This window comes from Rhinoderma darwinii, chromosome 11 (genome assembly GCF_050947455.1).
Source record: "Rhinoderma darwinii isolate aRhiDar2 chromosome 11, aRhiDar2.hap1, whole genome shotgun sequence".
In the NCBI taxonomy this organism is placed as follows: domain Eukaryota; kingdom Metazoa; phylum Chordata; class Amphibia; order Anura; family Rhinodermatidae; genus Rhinoderma; species Rhinoderma darwinii.
In genome coordinates, this window is record NC_134697.1 from 11,742,191 (window position 1) to 11,768,086 (window position 25,896).

Here is a 25,896-nt window from a genome sequence, read left to right on the forward strand (position 1 = left end):
CTATATACAAGAATATAACTACTATAATACTGCCCCTATATACAAGAATATATCTACTATAATACTGCTCTTATATACAAGAATATAACTACTATAATACTGCCCCTATATACTAGAATATAACTACTATAATACTGCTCTTATATACAAGAATATAACTAATATAATACTGCTCCTATATACAAGAATATAACTACTGTAGTACTGCTCCTATGCACGAGAATATAGCAAATAGCATACTTCCTGTGAATCATAAGTACTGTAATACTGCCCCCCCCCCCCCCATGGCAACAATTGGTAACAGAAAAGGTGTGTCCATTAGACAGGGTTTGCTTAAAAGTCTGTAGTGTTAGGGATGGGTGTGGTGCTGTATTATTGGGTTATTTTCCCCTAGAAGCAGCCACTGGTAGGGGGAGTTTATTGCATACTGTATTACTGAGATTAATGTATAACTGTATGCAGTGAGCTCCCCCTATTGGTGGCTGCAGGCAGACAGAATGTTATCATTTAAAGAAGCTCTCCAGGAAATTGTTTTTTGTTTTTTTTTGCACATATCGCGCCAGCAATATTCTTGCGGCGTCATTTGTTTCTCCCCAGCTCCATTGCATCTATACATTTTGAAACTTTTTTTTTATTATGGGCGGCTGTGGCATGTGATCTCAGTCTGACCACCAGAATAGGCCATGCTCTCGTGTAGACAGGATGTCTGACTTCCTGTGGACTGCAGGATTACATCACTGCCAATCAAATCCCTCTTGGAATCTCTGAGACCCCACCAAGCTCCACCCTCCTTGTTCCTCTGTATGTCCTCTCGTGTATATGATGTGGCTAAAGAGGTAATTGTTTCCCTATATAAGGGAGCAGGAGTGCCGTGATATAATATGTGAGTCCATACAATGTTTAGCTGCAGTTATAAAACTCCCCTGATTAACACTAACTGCAGACAGCACTCACAGGTATTCTAGAGTCCAGTGTATTTCTATGAGATGCTGCTCCTCTGCCTCCTCCTTGTAAGGACTGATGCGGAGAAACCTATCGCTAGCAGGAGGCAGAGGAGACAGGCTGATGCTGCATCACTATAGGATATGATTGGACTGCAGTCTGAGGACACAAGTTCTGTGTTACTGATCTATCACTTAGTTAAGGCTAAGAGCAGAGGAAGTACAGTGTGATGAGACTCTGCCCCCCTCTACCTCTGCAAAGCCAGAAGCATCATGGGAAATGTAGTCTGCATTAGGGGAACCATATCAGAGGGGAAGAAGGAACCAAGATTGCCGACAACTCAAACTACACATCAACAAGCACAGGTATACACCGGAACCTCTACATTATTCTTTAATAGCAGCCTATGCCGCGCTATATAGGCGGATTATTTTTTTTGCTAGAGTGCTTCTTTAACTCTGTCTATGCTGGGGATTTGGAGCTCTGTATCAGATAAATGGAGTTTCAAACACTATAAAGATATATTAACCCGTTAGTGACCGGCCCATCGTGTTTCTACGTCGGTCACTAACGGGCCTTATTTCGATGCCATAGACGTTTTACGTCGCGGCATCGGAATAAGTAAACAGAGCAGGGGGCTGTCAGATCTCCCTGCTCTCAGCTGCTAGAGGCAGCTGAGGGCTGGGGGCGTCCCTGCTCTGCCGGGTGAGATCGATATTAGTATCGATCTCACCCGTTTAACCCCTCAGATGCGGCGCTCAATAGCATGCACCGCATCTGAGTGGTTTTGGAGAGAGGGAGCTCCCTCTCATCCCACCGACACCCGGCGATACGATCGCCGAGTGTCTATGTCTTCTATGCCTGTCCGTTTTACACGGACAGGCAGTAATACACTGCAATACAAAAGTATTTCAGTGTATTATAATAGCGATCGCAGAATCGCATATTAATGTCCCCTAGTGGGACTAGTAAAAAAGTAAAAAAAAAAGTTTAATAAAGTTAATAAAAAAAAAATGAAAAACCCACTTTTTCCCCTTACAAACTGCTTTAGTATTAAAAAACCCAAAATAAAGTTAAAAGTTACTCATATTTGGTATCGCCGCGTCCGTAACGACCCCGACTATAAATCGATAACATTATTTAACCCGCACGGTGAACGCCGTAAAAAATTAAATAAAAAAAGATGGAAAAATTGCTGTTTTCTGTGAATCCAGACTTTAAAAAAATGTGAATAAAAAGTGATCAAAAAGTCGCATCTACTCCAAAATGGTACCAATAAAAACTACAAGTCGTCCCGCAAAAAAAAGCCCTTATACAACCGCATCGGCGAAAAAATGAAAACGTTACGGCTCTTCAAATATGGAGACACAAAAACAAATACTTTTTAAAAAAAAGCGTTTTTACTGTGTAAAAGTAGTAAAACATACAAAAACTATACACATTTGGTATCGTTGCAATCGTAACAACCCGCTGAATAAAGTTATTGTGTTATTTATACCACACGGTAAACGGCGTAGATTTAGGACGCAAAAAGAGTGGCGAAATTTCAGATTTTTTTCTATTTCCCCCCCCAAAAAAGTTAATAAAAGTTAATCAATAAATAATATGTACCTAAAAATGGTGCTATTAAAAAATACAACTTGTCCCGCAAGAAACAAGACCTTATACGGCTATGTCGACGCATAAATAAAAAGGTTATAGCTCTTGGAATGCGACGATTGAAAAACTTAAAAAATAGCTTGGTCATTAAGGTCCAAAATAGGCTGGTCATTAAGGGGTTAAAGGAGTTATCCAGGTTATTAAAATTGATGGCCTATCCTTAGGATAGGCCATCAATATTCGATCAGTGGGGGTCTGGCTATCGGGAAACCCCCGCCGTTCAGCTGTTTTAAGGGGCTGCTGTCTTATTTCTGTAAATGTGTGGTACAATACATTGCATGGCCGCTACAAATGTAACGATGCGAACGGGAAGAACCACCATGTAAACAATGGAGAGGCTATGGCGCTAGTAGGAGCGCCACAGCCCCTTCAAACAGCAGATCGGTGCCGACAGTCGGACCCCCACTAATCTAGCATAGGGGGCCTAAGGATAAGCCATCAATTTTAATAACCCAGTTAATCCCTTTAACTCTCTATGGCAGGGGTCATCAACCATTGGAACTCCAGCTGTTGTAAAACTACAATTCCCAGCATGCCCTGACAGTCAAAGGCTTTATTATTTAATTCAAAGGTGGCCTGGGTATGCTGGGAATTGTAGTTCTACAACAGCTGGCGTGCTTAATCACAGCATTATCCTTAACTTATTCAGATTAAAAAAACAATATGCCATTTAAGGGCCGATATTCACTTTCAGTCCGACTTCTCCCACTATTTATTTTATTTTTTTATATATACCCTGCAGTTGTGATTGTGGGAAACAAATCGTACCGTACTGATCTGACGGGGATGAGGAGAGATCTGCACAATCACAGTCCAAAGCGGAGGCAAACCTGAGGTTTAATAAAACGAGTAACCTAGCACGCCAGTCTGAAAGATGCAAAAATCTTTGGCTGCCTTGACCTAAAATAGATTTTATTCTCCTCTTTCTATAAAACACAAACCTGTTCGAAAAAAGGGAAGAGGCTTCAGTAAAATAAATTAAGTTGATGTGCACACAGATGTCAACGTTGTTTGCAGCAGGAGTAAAGAACAAAAGTGGGGTGGGGGGTGGGGTGGGGTGTGGGGTTGGAACAGGAAGGGTTTATTTGGGGGTAACAGCTGCTGTATGGGGGGGCGGTCTAGGGATTGACAACAGTAGTTCCACTGATCAGCTGATGACTGGGTGCAGTGTGTACAGCAGCCACTAGGTGGCAGTGTTATGTTTGTATTTTGTTTGGAGAGTCTTCTGCAGTTCTGCCAAAGCTAATAAGTGTCACACAGCAAATCCAAGCCTGGCCTGAAGGGGGCGCTGGTGCAGCTCTGCGATGGTGGGATAAGACACTAATTAGGGTATATTTAGGGGCATTCATAAATGGACGGTGGGGGGAGGTGAGCTAAGGGTCCCCTGTCTCCGCTGCATGCGACCTTGCAAAAATTCAGTTCCAGATCTTGAGGAAACTATCCCACGATCCTGTAGCAGCCGCCATCCCATCCGAGGTGACACCGAGGCAGCTGACACGGTTGTCATGCCCAGAGAGCACACCTATTACAGAAAAAAAAATGTGTTTAAAAAGTTTCCGATAATGGCCAAAAAGTTTCATTGCTGGTATTAAAAATTCTGTCTTCGTTATCTCTGCTACTGGGAAAGCTGGGTGACAGCCAACATGGCTGCCATGACCGCTGCCATAACACTGAATGGCGGGGAACGTCCCGTGCACCTGTTATTTTCAAAGTCTGTTTTTGGGGGAACCACCATCATGACACCATTAAAGCTCCCATAGGGGTTATCATCCAGCTTTCCCAGGCCCCTGAACAGCAAAACCGTCCAGTCCTGTATTTCTAGGCGGGTATGTGATTATAGGGTGGTATTAGCAGCCATATTGGATGTCACCCAGCTTTTCTAGAAACAAGATTTAACTAACGGTGGCGAACATGCAGTGTGCCAAGAAGCGTCATTGCCGCCTAGCGAAGACTTGCATGACCGCTGTGCGCTCGCAGCAACGCCTATTGAAAATGTCGCTGCGCTACCGTTAATGTTTCGGCTGATTAAGATCCATGATAATTTTATCCTTTATTGTTGATCTATTTCTGGATTCAGACTGGACAATTATCGTTATGATCAGCGGTATAAAGGCGCATTTACATGGCCGGTAATCGTAATAACGCTCGTTTGTCAGGTGACCGTATCTTTTATACAGCCTAAAAATAATAGTTGGCAGTACATCTCCCGGGTAAACGGGGCAAGTGCTGCCGACGATATGCAAACTGTATAAAGACCGAACGATCGTATTAACGATTATTCGTTCCCATAGGGAGTGCATTGGCCTGTTTGAAAGGGCCGATAAACGAGCGCCGATAGACTTGTTATATTGTCGATCGGCGCTCGGTATGGATAGAAATGCCTGTGTAACAGGACCTAGGCCTCCTTCACACATAAATTTTCTGGCAGTCTAAGGGTATGTTCACACGGCCTATTTTCGGACGTTTTTCAGGCCGTAAACAGCCCGAAAAACGGCTAAAAAATCGGAAACCGAACGCCTCCAAACATCTGCCCATTGATTTCAATGGGAAATACGGCGTTCTGTTCCGACGGAGCGTTTTTTAAGCGTCTGTTTTTCAAAATGGAAACTTAGAAAACGCCCGCAAAAAAGTGCAGGTCACTTCTTGAGCCGTTTTTGGAGCCGTTTTTCATTGACTCTATAGAAAAACAGCTCCAAAAACACCACGAAAAACGAGTTGCTAAAAACACGTCTGAAAATCAGGAGCTGTTTTCCCTTGAAAACGTCTCTGTATTTTCAGACGTTTTTTATTTTGTGTGTGTACATACCCTTAGGCTTCGTTCACATCTGCGTCAGGGCTCCGTTCCGTCGGAACGGAGCCCGGACGCGGATGTGAACGAAGCCTGAACTGCAGCTAAAAACGCTTCTAAAAACGCTAGTGTTATAATAATCTAACGTGTATTTTAAGGCAATTTTTGTGGCGCTGTTCATTTGGTGTCATTTTGTACATACGTTTTTTTGGGCACCCTATAGGAAAACGCCTGAAAAAACACCATACCCAGAACAAGCTGCATTTGGAAAAAAAACAAACGACACTGACCACGAAATTGCCTCAAAAACACTACAAACCAAAACGCAGTTGTGTGTTGTGCATTTTATATTTTACAATACAGCTTGTCGATCGGCGCACGTTTCCTCGATTCAAACCGAGCAATGATCAGGAGTGTCGGGAGGAACGTTCGTTATTGCGATCGTTCGTCCCCGAACATCTGCGTCATGCGGGCAGCACATCCCGTTTACACAGGGAGATGTGCTGGCGGCCATTTTTATGTCCGCATTAAAGATCCGGGCCTTTAGGAATGGTGGAATAGAACAGGTGGGACAATATTTGGCCGACGTCTCCTCTTCATCCAACAGTCTCCAAAGAACAAAGAAACCTCATCACGAATTGCTAACGATCCTGATACATTAATTAGAGGGAGAAGTTGGGAAACAGGTTTATGAAGCAATAGGAGACATTGGAGTCTTCGGTCTTTCCCACCATGAAATGAGAGGGGGCAGGGAAACATGATGAGGGATATATTACACAACGGGCCTCATGAAACAAAGCTGTCTGACAGAAAACGTGTCCTTGTTGCCCATGGCAACCAATCAGAGTTCCACGTTCATTTTCCCGGTGCAGTTTTGGAAATGAAAGCTGATCTTTTCTCTGTCACAGTTTTAATACATGAGGCCTGAAGTCCCCGTTCATCCATTTCGGGGGTCCCTTCAAAATAAAAAACAATGAGGCTTACTACAGCTGCTCTGGGTTCACCATCCGCCATCTTCTTTCCCATGGCGGCTTATAGTACCAGTCTAAACAGGACTGGCTGCACAGGCGGTGGCGTAATGATCGTGGTTGCAGGGGAAGTGGGCCGCCCCGGATCTTCTCAGGCTGCCACATCAGGTGGTCGGTGCCGCAGCGCATACAACGGGACCCCGTGAAAAAATCATATACCCCGCTCTATCTGTTTTTAACATGGGATCTTATGGGTGATGTATGCCATAGGTCACAAGCATCCGTTTCATGTGAGGACTTGTCCACACGGCGCGTTTTTGCCGCATTTTACGCTCTGAAAAACGTTTCAAAAACACATGCTTTAAGCTTCTCATTGACCTCAATGGGAAAAGACATTGTAGTGTGTAAGACACAGGGTTTTTTTTACGCGCGTGTTTAAAAATCGCGTTGTGTAAAAAAAAAAAAGCATCAGGTCAATTCCTGGCGCGTAAGATGCGCCAAAAACGCGCCTAATTCCCATAGTCAATGGGAGTCCTAATTACGTGCCCAAAAAAAACGCACCGAAAGCACGCAAAAAAAGTGTCAAAAACAACTGTGCTTTAAAAAGCGATTTGCAAACACGTTAGCGTTTTTGACGCGTTTACACGTTGTTTTTTTAGAGCGCCGTGTGAACAAGGCCTAAATGTCATGAGCTTTTCACGGCGTATACGTTAAATCGATGTCATTTTAGTCTATGGGGACGGTTGCCGCCGTTAGGCGTCTGTCACAATCTACGTTTAACGTATATGTTGGAAGATTTCCCGGCATATACGTCAAACAGTGTAATAAACGTGATGTGAAGGGGGGGCCTAAGATGTCTGACTCTTCTATTATTATGGGGGAACTGGTCATGTTAATTCAGTGGCGGCGCGGAGTTGAGCGGCTGCCAGACACCACTGCCGCCACTTATTCCAGAGAACACCATAGAATCGGACAGGATAAATACAACCTGTTTGGGTAATTTTACCCTGATAAGATGTTGGTCGGCCCAATATTGTCCATCAGTGTCCACGTGTCTTTCCATCTTTGGCTTATCAGGTTTTTTGGGCACCCCGAAACAGTAATTTTAGTATTACAATTGTCCGGCACCAGATAGTCTATTACCACCGGTCTGGTGCATGTTGGACTATTGGTAGTTCTGGACTATTAGGTGCCAAGGGACTAAAACTTAAATTGTAAAGTCAAGAGACGACTCACCAACTCTTTCACACTTTAGTAAGTCCCATATGTTGCAGTTGAAATCATCGTATCCAGCCAGGAGGAGGCGGCCGCTGCGGGAGAACGCCACTGACGTGATGCCGCAGATGATGCTGTCCTGAGAGTAGACGCTGAGCTCCTGGTCAGCCCGCAGGTCAAACAAGCGACACGTGGCATCATCGGAACCCGTGCATATCGCCTGACCACTGGGGAAGAACTGCGTGGGGGATGGAGTTAGAGTTAGTCAGTGGATGACGTGGGCACCGCCATTTTATTTTTTACATGACGTTTACTCACACAGATGGCATTGATGTCTGACTCATGTCCAGTAAATGTCTGTCTACATTCACCCTCTCGCACGTCCCACAGCTTGGCGGTTGCGTCACAAGCCCCGGAAACAAAGAGGTTAAAGTCGGGAGACACGGCCAGGCTCATGCAGTCTCCCGTGTGGCCCACGAACACCGTCTTCTGCTGACCAGTTTCAATGTCCCACAAAGCACTAAGGAAAAACAGGGCTGGTGAGTTATACAATATGGAGGCCTTGCGGTGCCACCGTGTCCCTGTTATGGGGGTACCCTTATTGGGTCACTGTGAAGGAGGCAAAATGCTCAAGTTCTCTTATGGGAGCTCTATGACTGCCTCTGTTATGGGGGTACTGGGAACATTCCCTAGTGGGCGGTGGCTCTTTTATGGGGGCACTGTAGCTGCCACTGTTATTGGAGCACTTAGACTGTCACTGTTTTGGGTGCACTGTTTGTTATGGAGGCACTAAGGATGTAATTGTTCTGGGGGCACTATTGCTGTCACTATTATACAGACACCGTGGCTGTCACGGTTATGGGTCACTGAGAATGACATTGTTATGGGGGCGCCGCAGCTGTCACTGTTATGGGCACAATGTGGCTCTCTCTGTTACTGTTATGGGGGCACTGAGATTCATTCATTAATGGGGGCTGCATGGCTAGCTCTTTAATAAGGGCAGAGGGGTTTCCACTGCTATGTGGGCAACGTGGATGTCACTTTTATAGGTGCTCTGGGAATCTCTCCTATGAAAGCCCCATTAATAGCTCTTTTATAGGGGCACTGTATTCCTGTTATGGGGGAATTTGGCTGGCTCAGTGATGGAGGCAATGTGGCATCTGAAATGTTGCTGTAGCATGCCTCATATAGCCCCTGTCCCAGCGTTGGGGGGTTTGCTCTGTTTGGCTGTAATTGGTAATCCTGCACTGCAAAAATAACAGCAACCCTCTGTAGCTCTTCCGGCCGCTCTTACCAGGTGGTGTCTCCTGAGCTGGTTACAATCTGGTTGTCATCCAGGAATCTGCAGCAGGAGAGATAACCTGCGGATTATAAAGAGAAAATACTTTTACACGAGCCAATTACCGGGTAAACGAGCGTTCATCGGTTGATCGTATAGTTAATGCAGCACTGATATTATTGATGTCGGCAGCACATCTCCCAGTTCAAGGCCCTGTTCACACAGAGTTTTTTTGCAGGCAGAAAATATCTCCCTCAGAATTCCCTCACTAATTTTGAGGCAGATTTTGAACTGCCTGTGCTTTTTTTGCCGCGCTTCCCGCCCGGGGCCATCTAAGCGAATGCAAGGACAGCGGGCAAAAAAGGTTTTTACTGCCTCCCATTGATTTCAATGGGAGGTCAGAGGCGAAAACCACGGCAAGAAAGGACACGCTGCCAATAGCCGCCCGGAAAGAAGGACCTCTTTTGCCTCCCATTGAAATCAAGATTTCAGCCGTCTTTTGCCGCTGATTCCGACACGGTTTCCGCGTCAAAATCAGCGCCAAAAAACTGTGTGTGAACAGGGCCTAAACAGGGAGACGTGCTGCCTACATGATGGAAATGTATGTAGTAACGATCGCTCTTCCCCATACATAACCAAACGTTCCTCCTTGTGAAATGATTAAGGCTTCGTTCACATCTGCGTCGAGGCTCCGTTCAGGCGTTCTGTTGGGGGAACCATAGGTTTCCGTTTTCAATGGTGACGGATCCGGTGCAAATGGTTTCTGCTTGTCTCCGTTGCATAAGCGTTCCGTCGATTTTGATGGAATGAATACCGTAGTCGACTGCGCTGTTCATTCCGTCAAAGCGACGGAACCCTTACGCAACGGAGACAAACGGAAACCATTTGCACCGGATCCGTCACCATTGAATTCAATGGTGATGCAAACGGAAACCTATGGTTTCCGTTTGTTTCAGTCAGGCTCCCGCCCATGGGTTCCCCTGACGGAAGGGTCAGACGGAACCCATGAACGGAGCCCCAACGCAGATGTGAACGCAGCCTTAGATTACACAAACCCTTCAGAGGGGTTTTCTGGGACTGATAGCGTATCCTTCAGAGACAGGTGGGATTTTGACTCAGTTGTGTCTTCACCAAGTCTGACCTTTAAGCAATATGGGATCAAGCAGGAGGAAATACAGGGACCCCACTTACTGCACATCTTAAAGTGGACCTGTCACCTCTGCCATGTCTATTTTAGTAAATACTTGTATTCCCCATGAAATAACAATTCTGGAATAGATTTCCTTAGAACTTTGCATTGCGCTGTTCCTCTGTTATTCCTCCTAGAAATTTATGAATAAATTGACAACTGGGTGTTACCATTCCCCTTGTCCAAGGGGCGTGTCCCTATACAGTCTGACACTTTGCGCACTGATTGGTCAGTGTCAGTCTGTGTAGGGACACACCCCAAACTGGTATCACCCAGTTGTCAATTTATCCATACAATTTTAGGAGGAATAACAGAGGAACGGCAAGATGTAGAATACTAAGAAAAAACGCTCTAGAATTTTTTCATGGGGAATACAATTATACATTAAAACATGTCGGGGAGGAGACAGGTCCTCTTTTAATATACCTATACATAGTGCGGACTTGTCCTGGAGCCTGGCCAATATAGCAGCTGAAGAGGACTCTTAAAGAGATAATACCCCCGAAGACCTTTGCAGCAGGGGAGGCTTGTAGTGGGTAGGAAATTGCTAAAATACTTTCAACCAAAGCAGAATTTTAAGGTTTTGGGTTAAAAATTTCCTTTAAAAACCACTATCCTCTATTTTCAGAACTTTAGAATCTGACTGCATGTTTCTTCATACTGATATATATTATCTTTGATGTCACATCTATAGCAGGGGGTAACTGACCTGTGTGACCCGCCAGCTCCCTGCTCACCCGAACATTTCCCTCCCGTGTCTTTAAATTGTAGATTGAGCACATGTTGTCCAAACCACCGCATGCCACAAAGTTACCGGAGGGCGCATAGGAACAGGTCATCACCCAGGAGGATCGCAGGGGAATAGCATGAACCTACAAAAATACAGAAGCCACGATGATGACGACGATGATGATGGAGTTGGTGAAGGTTAGGGTATGTGCACACACACTAATTACGTCCGTAATTGACGGACGTATTTCGGCCGCAAGTCCCGGACCGAACACAGTGCAGGGAGCCGGCTCCTAGCATCATACTTATGTACGATGCTAGGAGTCCCTGCCTCGCTGCAGGACAACTGTCCCGTACTGTAATCATGTTTTCAGTACGTGCGACCTGCGTGGTTTTCACGCACCCATTGACTTCAATGGGTGCGTGATGCGCGAAATACGCGGAGATATTGAACCTGTCGCGTTTTGTACGCAGCGAACAAACGCTGCGCACAAATCACGCACTGTTTAAACTGCCCCATTGACTTCTATAGGGCTGTGCGTGGCGCACGAAAAATACGCGGCCTGCACGCACGAAAATCACACTCGTGTGAATCCCCCCTTATGACGATACCAAATTGATGTCGTTTTTTTTATGTTTTTCTACTTTTCCCACGATAAAAACACTTTTTTTTTTTACAAAATGATTTGTTTTTCTGTTGCTGCTTTCCAATTTTTATTTTTTCATCGGCACAGATGTATAAAGGCTTGTTTTTTGTGGGACGACTTCTGATATTCATGGTACCATTTTGCGGTAAATAGGACATTTGAACAAAGAACAACTATTCTATCATTGTTTTTTACGGATGCGGCGATACAAATTATGTGTTGTTTATTATTGTCTTTATTTTTTTTATAATAAACCATTGTGTTAGGAATTTATTTTATTATTTTTTTTACTTTGGATTTTAAAACACTTTATTTGACTAATTAGGCGCAGAGGAGTAATTAGATGAGCAAGTGCCCATCTTCTTACTCCATTTCCGAGGAAAAAAAAGACACCCTAAAGGGGGTGATATCATGATCAAAAGTTCACATTACCCCTCCCCGGGCTCATCTGCAGACATACAAGGACAGGAGGTGGATCACAAATTCCCCTCCTCCCCCTGCATGCTGCCAGCACATCCCCAGCTGGCCCATCCTCTCTGCTCTTCACACCAGGCTATATTGTGGTGATTCTGGTCTTGTTTTAAAGCAAATTTAATTGTAGAGAGCGAGGTATCCCAGACTCACCTTGTTTGTTGTATATGTGTCCCAAACAATAAGTTTTCCATCTTGAGATGCGCTGACCAGGAGCCTGTATCACACAATAGACCATATAGTCACTTAATTTGCTGGGACCCCACCTAACATATCAGAACTTTATCCATGATCTATAGACACCCTACTTAACTGGAGACCCATCTAGACGGGCAGTATTCCTATCATGTCCATAATACAATTCTATTATACACTATACATAGAACGCTACAACCCCAACATGATCCGACCACTAAACATGACCACAATACAAGTCTATTATACTCTATACATAGAACACTACAACCCCCAACATGATCCGACCACTAAACATGACCACAATACAAGTCTATTATACTCTATACATAGAACACTACAACCCCCAACATGATCCGACCACTAAACATGACCACAATACAAGTCTATTAAACTCTATATAGAAGACTACAACCCCCAACATGATCCAACCACTAAACATGACCACAATACAAGTCTATTAAACTCTATATAGAAGACTACACCTCCCAATAAGACATAAACCAAAAAGTGTAAAAAATAAGTTGGTACCTTGAGTCAGTTGACCAATGCATTGCATAGATTTTAGCCAAGTGACCACGCAGTGTTCTTCTAGTGCGCAACTGTATACGTCCAACCACCTCCATCCCAGCTGTGATCTGAAGGGAGAAGTTGGAAGTGCTCAATACTTTTTAGTAGGGCAACATCATGAAAATGGATATTGGTAAGAAAACTACTCACCTGTTCCAAGGTTGTATCTGCACATTGTTTCCTGGCATCCTGAAAACAAACAAAGAAAATCTATGAGGACACCTTACTTCTGGGAGATCTTCTACAGATACCATAACGGGAAGTAGAAGACGTAACCCTTTCATGATATCGAATTTTATGTTGTCATCTGGCCAACCATTTGACGTTATAGTTGGTCCAGGCCTTACACAGTTACTTATAGTTACATATTTAGTACGGTTGAAAAAAGACACACGTCCATCAAGTTCAACCAAGGAAAGGGAAATATGTCTACACATTGACATAGGAGCTGATATTTTTTCATTCTAGGAAATTATCTAAGCCTTTTTTGCAGCATCTCCTGTCCCTGCTGTGACGGCCCCTGCGGTGTCTCCTGTCCCTGCTGTGACGGCTCCCGCGGTGACTATTCCATAGATTCACAGTTCTCACAGTAAAGAAGACTTGTCGCCTCTGCAGGTTGAACCTTTTTTTCTCCAGACGGAGGGAGCGCCCCCTTGTTTTTTGAGGGGGTTTTACATGGAACAGGATTTCACCATATTTTTTGTATGTGCCATTAATATATTTATATAAGTTAATCATGTCCCCCCTTAGTCGTCTTTTTTCAAGGCTAAATAGGTTTAGTTCTTTTAGTCTTTCCTCATAACTTAGATTCTCCATGCCCCTAATTAGCTTCGTTGCTCTTCTTTGTATTTTTTCCAACTCCAGGGCATCCTTCCTATGAACTGGAGCCCAGAACTGAACTGCATATTCTAGATGAGGCCTCACTAATGCTTTGTAAAGTGGTAATATTACATCCCTGTCCCGCGAGTCCATGCCTCTTTTAATACACGACAATATCCTGCTGGCCTTTGAAGCAGCTGATTGACATTGCATGCTGTTATTTAGTTTATGATTTACAAGTACACCCAGATCCTTCTCAACAAGTGACTCCCCCAGTATAGCTCCCCCTAGGACATATGATGCCTGCAGATTATTACATCCAGATCCTTCTCAACAAGTGACTCCCCCAGTGTAGCTCCCCCTAGGACATATGATGCTTGCAGGTTGTTGGTACCCAGATGCATAACTTTACATTTATCTACATTAAACTTCATTTGCCAACTGGACGCCCAAACACTCAGTGTGTTCAAATCAGCTTCACCAAGATACTCAAATGTTTACTCTCTACAAAGACGAAGCTCGCTAGTGGGAACTTATAGAGTTGTCAGGGACCATCTGGAGAGACAATGTCTTCCTACTTAAGATTTTCTTTAAATCTTCCTGATGTGGCTAAGTAGACAAGGTTGGGACTATTTAGGAATTGTTGGGAAGGGGCCACTGACCAGTCATGATGGGGAACACTCTAGTTATCACAGGAACGGTTACATAGTACGATTGAAAAAGTATAAACCTCAACCAAGATCAACCGATTATTTACCGCAATCTGCTTCTTCAGAGCTTCCGCTTCTTGACGTAGCTCCTCAAGCTCCCCCATTTTGACAACTCTGTGGAGACAAAGAGGGAAAGAGAATGGGAAATTATTCAGCGATAGAGACATCTCGTGACGGGGCCACCGCGAGGAAGGCGTGAGTAGATCTATCTCTGATCAGTAAAGGTGCCTTTACATTCTTTGGTAATGCTTGCGATCGTCTCAACTTCTAAATACTTGTAGGCGACCTCGATAGTCGAAATCACAACCGCAGATCTTCAGGTATTCTAAAACTTTGGATCGTAAGATGCAATCGCTCGATGGTCTGGCAGATAAACCAGCCGTGTGGACTTTGGTTCCGCCTTCTCCGTTCCATTTAACTATAATTAAAATTAAATATCTAGGAGTCGCCATATATAAGATCTATTTATTTAATGCATTCATTTATTTCTAGACCAGCAGCAAATAGTTGCTAGACATTAGCGAATCCTACACATAATGGAAGCGTGTAAAGGCGCCCTTAGGTAAAATAACCGGAATAATATTTTTGGAAACTTGACATTTACATAAACCACAGAGCAGACAGAATCATTTTTTTGGTTTCAATAAAGTGGATAGCTATCTCGAAGCTGCTCCGCCTATCGAGTAAACCAGTAATATTGGGCTATGGTTCCAATTTTTCTCCATTTCAATAACCAGTCAGATGAATGCACCAATAATTATTGGAAAGTGGAAATTTCAGAAAGTCCATAATTTTGTTAAGGTGGGGGCCAGGTGTGGACAAACCATATGTTCAGCCTGTGTAGCTGCACAGGGGCCCAGTAGGTTAGGGGGCCCACTGCCATCCTAAAAGTAGCTTTCTACTGTCTGTTCGATGGCATGTGAGGGACTGAACTCATGTCTCATAATTACTGGTGGATTGTATATTGGATAGAGAGATAAAGAGGGTGCTTTATTCTGGACTATTTAATATTAAGGGGCCCGTGTACTGTTCTTGCATGGGGGCCCTCTGCTGTCTGTGGCTGCCCCTGGTGGGGACAATATTCCTCATGAAGAACCTTCTCCATCGTTACCGTGAAGACGACTTGTACATGAGTCCATAAACTACCAACCAAGAAACCTTTTGAAGCATGTTCATTGAATGATCATTCTGGTATCCTAGATCTATCATTTATCTCTATGGCCAGCTCTAGCTAGGTCTTCTATGTGTTGCTTGTCACGATTCGTGGGTATGTGCACCCACGAGGCCGCACTGCCATAGCAGCTGGCCAAACAACAGTCCTAGTACAATAGTACCCTTAATAGTTCAGACAGTAATGGAGGCTCGGCACACATGAACTTGTAGACACCAGACGTGGTGTATATCAGCAGGCATGACCGGTGGCACAACACGACTCCAACAGGTTAAGGCACAGGAACAGATATACCACGGGATACAGGTAGCAGGGCACGGGAACAGGATAACACTAAGGGACCATTTGCTAAGACTAACATGGATAAACATAACAACGCTCAGGCAATGAATGAAAGGGCAGAGCCCTTTTTATAGTCCAGGGTGATCATGGGCTAATTACAGATTTTCCTCATGTGTGTGCACTGGCCCTGGCGCGCACCCTACGGGAACTAGTGCAGTGATGCGGAAGGGAGTGCTGGCGTCTCTCAGGAGGGAGATGCCACCCTGCACTCACTTGTCCATGGCCACGACCGTCAGTTAGCAGGTAAGCACGATGGTCCGTGTCTGTGGACTTTACATTGCTCCACCTGTTTCAGGTAATACAATTTGAGAATATCCAGGAGGAAGACAGTAGAAGGCATCTGGTACTCTTGTAGGCCAGTCCAACCCTGCCCCTGAGTAAGAACAAGATATGTGACCCTGCCCTCAAGGAGCTGATTTTACCTTCATGGCTCTCTAGCAGATACTTATGGGTGTGCCAAGTTCGCCAGTATGGGCCCAGTGTTTTTTGTTTTTTTTTATACTATAGTTCATGGTGTACTCTAGTCCCTAATGTCCAGTGGTTTGTTACCCCAGAATGTCCCTAGAACATGACTAGAGCATGACTAGTCAGCCAGTGTCAAACCATTGGACTACTGGAGAATTAGAACCTCCCATGGGCAAGTACAACACTTGACTATAAACATGAAAGTATTTGTGGAACGCCCCCCCCCCCCCCCCCGTATAACCTGCACGTGAGGCTGCAAAGAAAATGTGACATTTTCATATGTATTCCCTGGAAGAACAAGGAATTGCTTGTGTAGAACAAGAACTTGACTCAACAAGAACAAGAAAGTCACCAGTCTGGGTGGGAATGTGTGCCATGGACAGAACAGTACCTGGAAGAGAAGATAGATCGAGGGCGGGAGGTCCATATCTAACATCAAAGAAATCGTGCATAGATGCACCAACATTTCGGCTGACGTTAACCAGCGCTGGCACCAATAATCTGTATTCAAGTTTCCATGATTTACAATGTTTCTTCCCATGCTGGATAATGCAAATGTTACGTTTTTCTTTCACAAAATTGTAATAAAGAAAACAATGGAACATTAAGCGTCTTAAGTTGTCCACCTAAGGCCTGTGGGAAAACCAGACTATATAGGGGGCTGCCAAATAGATATTAACCACGCACATCGGTCATTGCACAATAAATGAATGTGCGGCCCACCGAACCCAGAATTACAAATCGATAACAAAAATCCACAGAACAATGGGATTGCAATCGGAACGATATCAAGTTAAAAAATATTATTTATTTCTTAGATCTAAAATTCGTTGTGAAAAATTCATAAATGTGTGCAACTTCTTCATAGAGTTAGCCGAAATATGTCCTGGAACAACCTAATGCACCCAGTAATTACAGTCATCATTGTAATAAATAACCTATAGTCACCAAGGACTCAATTACTCGGAACGTATTGTAAACCATTAGAATTGGATGAAGGACCAATGTGCGGAGCCAAAGGCTTATGGATCATAATGGAAAATAGCTCCAAATCCAAGCACCAACAAATTGAGCGCAGGTGCGGTGGCCGCCTAGACCGCAGAGCCCACGTATTGTATAATGGATGATTTATCCTGATGTCACTCACGGACCATGCGTTCAGGCAGATCCTCAATGCTTGTGCATCGGCAAGGTTGATAAAGTGGCTTGGTGTATATCCCGGGTAGCTCTGCATAAGTCGGCCAGAGTTAGGTAAGCCCAAAGTATTCGACCATATCCAAGAATTTTTTGAATGGTCTCCTCTCTGTTCAGTATGAGCCGTTTCAGCCCGGAGGTCCCAACACAAGGCTACGACATCTGACGTCACCAACGCGTTTTGTCACCAACGCGTTTCGTCACCAACGCGTTTCGTCACAAAGTCACAAGCAGGAAATTAACGTAGTCTCAAGGATACAAAGGGTCATAAATTCATAGAAAGGCTTTAATTTGATTTCATTATTAAAACCCAAGGGGGTCGGTGTATTTATTACATGAATCCACATTGATTCTGTTTGTAGGAGGAGCCTGTCCTGCCGCCACCTCTCCTATCCGTATATAGTTGGTAGATGCCCATAAATGCAATTTTTTGTGTACATGTATGACGTGAGAGGCCAGTGGTTTTTGGTCATCATTTCTACGAATGTCACCTATTTGTTCGAACCTGTGTACATGTGCCCTTTTGGCTTTTCCCATGTAATATTTTTACATGGACACCGGACAATATACCCTACATTGTAGATCTACAGTTCTGAAAAGTTTTTACATTGAATATTTTCAAACCAGATGAATCAGTAAATGTATCATTCTCTATCGCATGGGCGCACATACCCTTTGGGTGATTGCTCAACCATATGCTTTTAGTGGAGCCTGCCTTCTAAATTCACTTAAGACCCAGATATCCTGTAAGGGTCTGCTAATGAATACTGAGGATGAACACATTACATCTTCTGCTATGGCCAGCGTTCGAGAGAAATCTAGACATTTGGCCGGCTTTATAGATATATAGGTGGTTCATGACTTTTGAATATATGTTGATGACCTATCGTTAGGATCAGTGCGATCAGTTTGGGACCCCCACTGATCAGCAGAATAAAGGAGCCGTGGTGCTTGATCTCTTGGCAGAATGTGGTTCCACGGGAACCCTTTTTCCATATTGACTAAATAAAACAGGGTCGAGGACTTACTGACATGTCCCTTTAATATTGTACCTATATATGGTTCTATACATGATAATAGTGTGAAGAAAAGTCCAAAGAGTAGTAGAGGCAACTTAGACATATAGCAGGGACAATCCAGTGTTGTAAAATGGTAGACGGCCTATGGCGTCACAATGAAAATGGTTTTGCTAGCCCGTTCTTGTGGTTGAGTGGCCATTTTTATGACCGTTTTACTCATGGACTAACAGCCCTGGTCTTTTCCTGCATTCATCTCAGTCAAAACCAGTGAAATAAGCTGAAGAGGAATGCACGCAACGGCAGGCCGCTCCATTAATACTATGCAAATTATGCACTTTAAAACCCTATGGATTTGCTTAGTTAACCCATTTAAATTGAGCACAGGGCACAGGAGACAATACTTTCTGTCTCCGCAGAGACAGGTGGTGCAAGAAATGTCAGTCCAATTGTACAACTCGTTTCACAGAGATATGAACCAGCCAACCTGTGGCTACTTTTGGGCTTCTGAGAGTGAGAGAGCCCGGTTTGCCACCCATGCCCCTTCCAAATGGGTAGTATGAAGCTGTAATGCCATATTAAGGGAGTGGGGTAAGGGTCACATCACCTTTCTGTCCTATAAGGGCCAGAAGGGGTTGCAGATTTCCGGGGATATGGGTGTTATTTTTCTGCCCTAATATTTTGACAAATTCTTCCTTTTCCATTATACCCCTTGTAGGACAGCTGACACTGTGTCGTGGAGTATTGCGGATCCCGTTTTGTTCATCTCTATTCATCTATCTATTATTATAGGGCAGCCTGTTTTGGCACACTTACTCATGGTCATTTATTGTGATATACACAAATTAAAGGGTATGTATACTTTTGCAACCATTTTTTTTTATTATTGCTGCGATGCATCTAAAATAAAAACTGAAGCAAGTTTGCAAATAGTCTTGATGAAAAATCTCCTATTGTTTTGTGACTACAGCTCCTATGCAGATCTGTGTGTCTCCCTGGTTACAGACTACAAACAAACTCTGTGTAGTCTGATCTTGCTCACTCAGTAAAAGCTCAAACTTTTACCCCATGAAATACTTCATGTAGCTAAATGGGGTGCAGGGGTAGCAGTTGGACCTGGGCCCTTGTGCTTCAGGGGGCACAAAGGTTCCTCTGCCACATAACAAAACACCAGTATTATAAATAGCAGGTGGGTGGCAGTGTCACACATTTTACGTTGGGACCCAAGAGCTTGAAGTTATGCACCTGGGCACACATGTAAACTTTTTATGTGATGCAGACATATCGGGGCACATTTATAAAGAGTGTAATTTTACCGGTTTTCTGTCATCCAAAATGGCGCAAAATTCACAGCTTAAAGGGACAGTGCACCAAAATTTGTCAGATTGACCACACCAAAAAAAACAATTGTAAAATATGAATGTAAATGTCTCTGGGGGTTCTCAGAACTGGAGATAGGTGACATGAAGTTATGATTATGGGTGAGGATGTTTACTGGACCTCCTGTCACTCATCCTATTGTAGTACACTACAGTCAACTGCACCTCCGCCTGAAATGACTGATTACAGGGAACAGTAGATTATATTTACCTGAAAACAATAGACTGCATTGAACTGCACTAGAAATGGAGATTCTAGCCACTATCGTAGTTAATCCGAGTACTGCAGTTCAATCTCATTTACTTGAATGGGTGTTAGCTGCAGTACCAGGCACAGCCACAACCCTATGTACGGCGCTCTGCATGGGTAAAAAAATGAAGGTGACCCTTCATTTTTCTGATCGCCAGGGGTGCCGGGATTCAGACCCCCCACTCACCGCATATTGTTGGTTTATCGTAAGGACTATTACAGTCTCAGAAAAACCATTTACAAAATTATACGATTTATCTCTTTCATTTTTTTAATTTTCTTTTCTATATGTGCCCAAGATTGTCAAATTCCTGGCAGTGATAGAAAGTTTCTAACTCCACTGAAGTGTGACTGAAGTTGTCCAGAATATCCTACTTCCTCCGTTTAAAACTCGCAGGGTCGAGGAAGCTGAGATACGAGGAGATGTTTGCAGGGTCCTCATAAAGGGAACACTGTTGTTACCTGGAATTTTCCCCCCAAACAAAATATAAATATTCTAATTCGCTGACCTCTGTCTACATCTCTTCCTTACCCTGATAGCCGGGCCCGGAATCGTTTCTAGGCGCATCTGAACCTGAGTCTCCAGCTCGTCTTAGAAAGTCTCCTACAGAATTGCATCTACAGCTCCTATGCAGTCCTATGTGTCTCCATGGTTACAGACTACAAACAAACCCTGTGTAGTCTGATCCTGTAGTCACATGTAACTCCTCTGCCTCTACTGCTTGATAGCTTACCGGCAGTAAACACGTAGGCAGATGGAAAAGAGTAAGGCCCCAAGCACACGTCCGTGTGGTATTTACGGTCAGTAAATACTTCACGGACGGGCCACGGAGTGTCATCCGCATTTGCGAACCGCGCTCACAGTAATAAGTATAGGAGCACAGTCAATGCGAAAAATAGGACATGTCCTTTTTTTTTGTGACTCATTTCTACGGCCCGGACACACACTAGTAAATAAACGGGAAGGAGTCAGTATTTTATCCGCATTTGCGAACAAAACCTATGGACGTGTGTATGGGGCCTAACACATGACTGAAGATTCAGACTACACACAGGGTTTGTTTGTAGTCTGTTTCCATGGAGACACATAGGTCGGCATAGGAGCTGTATTTGCATACTGCTAAGAGTTTTTTGTTTTTTTTATGAAAACTATTTGCATCTTTTTTTATGCATTGGAGCAATACAAACTGGTTTCAAAAGTCTACATACCCCTTCAAATATAATTTTTTTATCTGACAAACACAATGTTAGTCTATAGTTATGGAAAAATTCTATTATTTGTGTAGAATTTACCTTCCCCCGAGATATTCTGCTGGTCCTCCCTAGACCTGCGCCGTGCTGACCTCTCTAGTAAACACAACCCCTTTAGTCTTTAGCTCCTGAGCCTCTTAATTTTCTCTTTTTAATTTTTCCTGGAAGTGGCCGTTCGGGTGGCATCAGTCTCTCCGGCATAACTCTCCGTAAATCCTTCATTAATTACCAAATCCCCCCTCCTGTCAATCACTCATGTTTTCATCTAACGCTTCTGCCGCCGCCACTCTCATCCCGCGTCACCGCCGCTTCTCGCCATTTGGTTGCAGCTTAAAGAACGACGTCTGCTGTATAAACTTTTACTATGACGCTCTGAAGACTCGACAGATGGCGGCCTCTCTGCCTCTTTAAGCAGATAAATGAATTTCGCAATTTCCTAAAGCTGCAAATGCAGGGACTGGTGTGATATGAAGATGTGTATCCGATGCCAGACGTCACGTAACAGTGAGACAAAGACTAATCTGCAGCGGAGAAAGAAGCTACAAGGAGGATCAGGGGCAAATAGGGATGTAGCAGAGCTCAATTTGTCACTTAATTCTTTGAAGCTTCATCGTTTGTGAGTTAGGATAATGCAGCAGGTTTACCTGCAGTCCTATGTAAAGCCATGGATTGTGACATCACCATGACATACTTAGCTCTGCTACATGTGAAAAGGTCAGCTCTTCTACGCCTGTTGGTAAAACGTATATATATTTAATAACCGTTCTGTGCCTATATTTGGGTTTAAGGAGCATTATGGTGTCAAAATGTAGTAGTTGGTGAAAGAAAAGTAGACGGTGCTATTTTTTAATTTGGGGGGGGGGGGGTCTGTGGTTGAGGGGACGGTAAACCTTGTTTTTTTTTTATGGCCACAAGGTTTCTTGAGTCCTATATGTCACTGAAATCCTAAAAAAAAAATCAGGTCTAGGAAGCTGAGCTATGAGGTGCTGTTTGTAGGGCCCTGCTGTAGCTGTCCCTGTGGTGCCGGTCACATGGAGGGAACACTGTAGTCACCGGAGAGCTTCTCCCCTAACATGTATTTTTGATTTCTTGACCCAGGGGGGAAAAATCACCGGTGACCACTTTGTTCCCTTCATGTAGCACAGGTATAGCTCTACCATTGAGCTGGACCCTGCAAACAACACCTCATATCTCACCTTCCTGCACCCTTGTGAGTGTGACCTAGAGGCAATCACAGGATCAAGAGATTTTTTTGGAGCAATTTACCATTGACCACCATTGATGCTTTGCAGGGAGAACTAATACAAGCCCGCAAACAGCAGCATAGATCTCAGCATCCTGTAAATTTCACGGGGAGATGGGGATTTAGTAGCAAGACAACTGAGTTTTGAGTTGATATAGGCTTGAGTGACTATACTTTTATTGTGACGGCATGGTATAGTTAAATGATATATACAGATATATATATATATCTGTATATTGGGATATAGCGATAGGGTAAAACTTTCTGCATCGCAATAGATGAAGGTACAGACAAGAGAAACAAGAAAATGTACATCAGAAGAAGTGAATCCCTTTAAGAATCCCTTTAAAGATGAGGCTAGTAATGTGGGCGGGGCTGTGACAACCTCCTGGCAGCATGAACTAAACTAAAAAAAGGTAATTCCAAGTATTCACCCCTCTTACAGCTCCATCACATGACAGATGTTTCAGTGTCACCCACTGGGGGCAGCCATTTTATTTTTGGAAAGCATGGCCTATCATTTCGATAGCAGGCCGTGACATCACTAAGGGATAAGACCTCTAGTGGATCACAGGTCGACAACCAAAATGGCCTCCATTACAGAGAGTAACGCACCGCTTTCCTCTAATTCTATCTAGACAGATTGGGTGACTGGGTGACAACGCAAATGGGTACAGCAATGGCGGCCATATTGGTTCACCCAGCTTTTACAGAATTTTAATAATGCATAATAAGGATGCATGTTTTTTTTTCTTTGCCTGTCAGGTGACTACTGTTGCTTCTCCCTTGGGGGGGGGAGGGGGGCTTTAAGTGTTATTGCACCTCAATGATCTAATTTATTGGTGTCTTCCCTTAAAACCCCTTTGCTTATTCATCCTGTGCTGTTTCTGAGTTACATCTCGTTGTCTCCTCCATTCATGTCTTAAACTAAATTCAGAATTCTGCAGGTTTCCAGAGAGCAGTGCATTGTGGGAGCTCAGGTGACAGTTACATAGATAGAACTCAGCTGTTAGGTCACATGTCTAACAAAGGGGGTGGAGCTAAGCTGCTGTCCATTGTCAAAGGCTACCAGCAGAAAATGAAAGCATCTATGTATGAGTGGTTACAAAAGACCTAAAATAACACAAAATCTGTGCAAAAACAGTAAAGCAAAGTATTTACAAAGTGACTCGGTGCAATGTGTAGATAAAAACTGTGAAATATTGTTAAAAGTGGAATCACCCTTTAAGTGTTTGAAAAAAAAAAAAAAGTATATAGTACAAGGGTTAAGAAACTCTACTTGGCTCTTAAAGGTAAGTATAGACACTTAGTTGGATGCTGCTATTTTCCATTAGACTGTAAGCTCTGGAGGGCAGGGATCGCCAGCAAATATTTGCGTTTCAGCTTGTGTTTACCTATGGAGCTCTATCCACACAAGCGGAGGCAATATTTACGCATATTGTCATGGACTATATATCGCTGACATCAGCGGTACAGGTGGACAAGTCCATCCATTGATATACATATCCCCACATTGACGTTGTCTAGGTGCGCTGAAAACGGACACGAAAAGTATAAAGTTGACAAATCCAGCGCAGTCTCTAGGAACAGAGGTAAACAGCTCCGTCATAACCCATTGTGCATGCAAATCAGAGGCATGGGGTACAGGGATAATCCCTATGATCAATGCATAGGAAAATGACAGAAGCACAAGCTCGTCCAAAAAACATTGAGGTTTTGCCTGAGACGGTTAAACATTTTACAAATAAATCCCATGTAAGAGCGCAAGAAACACAAATATTTATTACCATCATGTATATAGCACCAACATACTCCGCAGCGTACACAGATTGTAACAATCACATATAGGGCCTCATGTACTAAAAAGAATATTGTATTATGGTCATGTCCAGTGGTCGGATCATGTTGGGGGTTGTAGTGTTCTATGTATAGTGTAAAAATAATTGTATTATGGTCATGTCCATTGGTTGGACCATGTTGGGGGCTGTAGTGTTCCATGTATAGAGTGTAATAGAATTGTATTATGGTCATGTCCAGTGGTCGGGTCATGTTGGGGGTTGTAGTTTTGTATGTATAAAGTATAATAGAATTGTATTATGGTCATGTCTAGTGGTCGGGTCATGTTGGGGTTTGTAGTTTTCTATGTATAGAGTGTAATAGAATTGTATTATGGTCATGTCTAGTGGTCGGGTCATGTTGGGGTTTGTAGTTTTCTATGTATAGAGTGTAATAGAATTGTATTATGGTCATGTCTAGTGGTCGGGTCATGTTGGGGGTTGTAGTGTTCCATGTATACAGTGTAATAGAATTGTATTATGGTCATGTCCAGTGGTCGGGTCATGTTGGGGGTTGTAGTTTTCTATGTATAGAGTATAATAGAATTGTATTATGGTCATGTCTAGTGGTCGGTTCATGTTGGGGGTTGTAGTGTTCTATGTATGGAGTATAATAGACTTGTATTATGATTGTCTCCTATTACATTGATATATGTTGTCCATTAATATTACCTCTACAAAAGTACATAAATACGTCACACCAGCTGTACATATATGATATACGTCTTATTACCCTACATTTTCAGCACGTCTTACCTGTGGGTGAAGGATCCCTCGTCTCTCAGCGGCTATGACTCTGCTCCTCTCTCCTACTCTTCTATCATGAAACTTTTGGAACTGTCCCCGTTGCAGGTTGTTCTTCAGGTGTCTCTCGTGGACCTTCTCCTAAGACTCCGCACTTTTCTTTCAGGTGTTATCTCCCACTTCTTGTATTTTCTTCTCTGTACCCCTTTTGATTCCCTGCCTGGACCCTTGCTCACTTCTCTTTTCCTTCCCTTCCCCGCCTGTAGTCTATGTGTTGGTCCCTTACAGCGCAGCAGTGCTATGACTCCCTTACACTTGCTTTCCCTTCCCTTTCTCCTGGTAATCTAGTGCTCCCACCTGCCCTGTGTCTACTGCCTGTGCACTGCAGAGGTATGAGAGCGTTCCAGGGGAGGGGGAGACAGATGGGAGGGGGCTGGTGGAGGAGAAGGAATGAGGCTAAAAGCCGATTTGGAGTTAAATGCTTAAATGCAAAGCAGTTTGCAAATGGGAGAACAGGAGCCAGGAAATCAAAGACTGTGTGTATGTATGTATGTGTGTGTATGTGTGTGTATATATATATATATATATATATATATATATATATATATATGTATGTATGTATGTATGTATGTGTGTGTGTGTGTATGTATGTTTGTATGTTTGTATGTATGCATGTGTGCATGTATATAGTTGTTTATGTATGTATGTATGTATGTATGTGTATATATATATATAAGTATGTATGTATGTATGTATGTATGTCTGTGTATGTATATATGTATGTGTATGTATGTATGTATGTATGTATGGGTGTGTGTATGTATG

General features: G+C 43.5%; 1 protein-coding gene across 1 annotated transcript; it reads right to left on the reverse strand.

Annotated features, from left to right (window-relative positions):
- Positions 1 to 3,528: 3,528 nt before the first annotated feature.
- On the reverse strand, positions 3,529 to 25,437 carry GNB3 (G protein subunit beta 3). Its single transcript, XM_075842337.1, has 10 exons — positions 25,084 to 25,437; positions 14,229 to 14,295; positions 12,803 to 12,841; positions 12,614 to 12,720; positions 12,041 to 12,104; positions 10,750 to 10,912; positions 8,867 to 8,933; positions 7,891 to 8,092; positions 7,594 to 7,810; positions 3,529 to 4,123 (listed from the first exon to the last, which is right to left on the reverse strand). The coding sequence occupies exons 2-10, from the start codon at positions 14,283 to 14,285 to the stop codon at positions 4,017 to 4,019; spliced, it is 1,023 nt and encodes a 340-aa protein (XP_075698452.1). The 5' UTR covers positions 14,286 to 14,295; positions 25,084 to 25,437; the 3' UTR covers positions 3,529 to 4,016.
- Between the last annotated feature and the right edge of the window lie 459 nt (positions 25,438 to 25,896).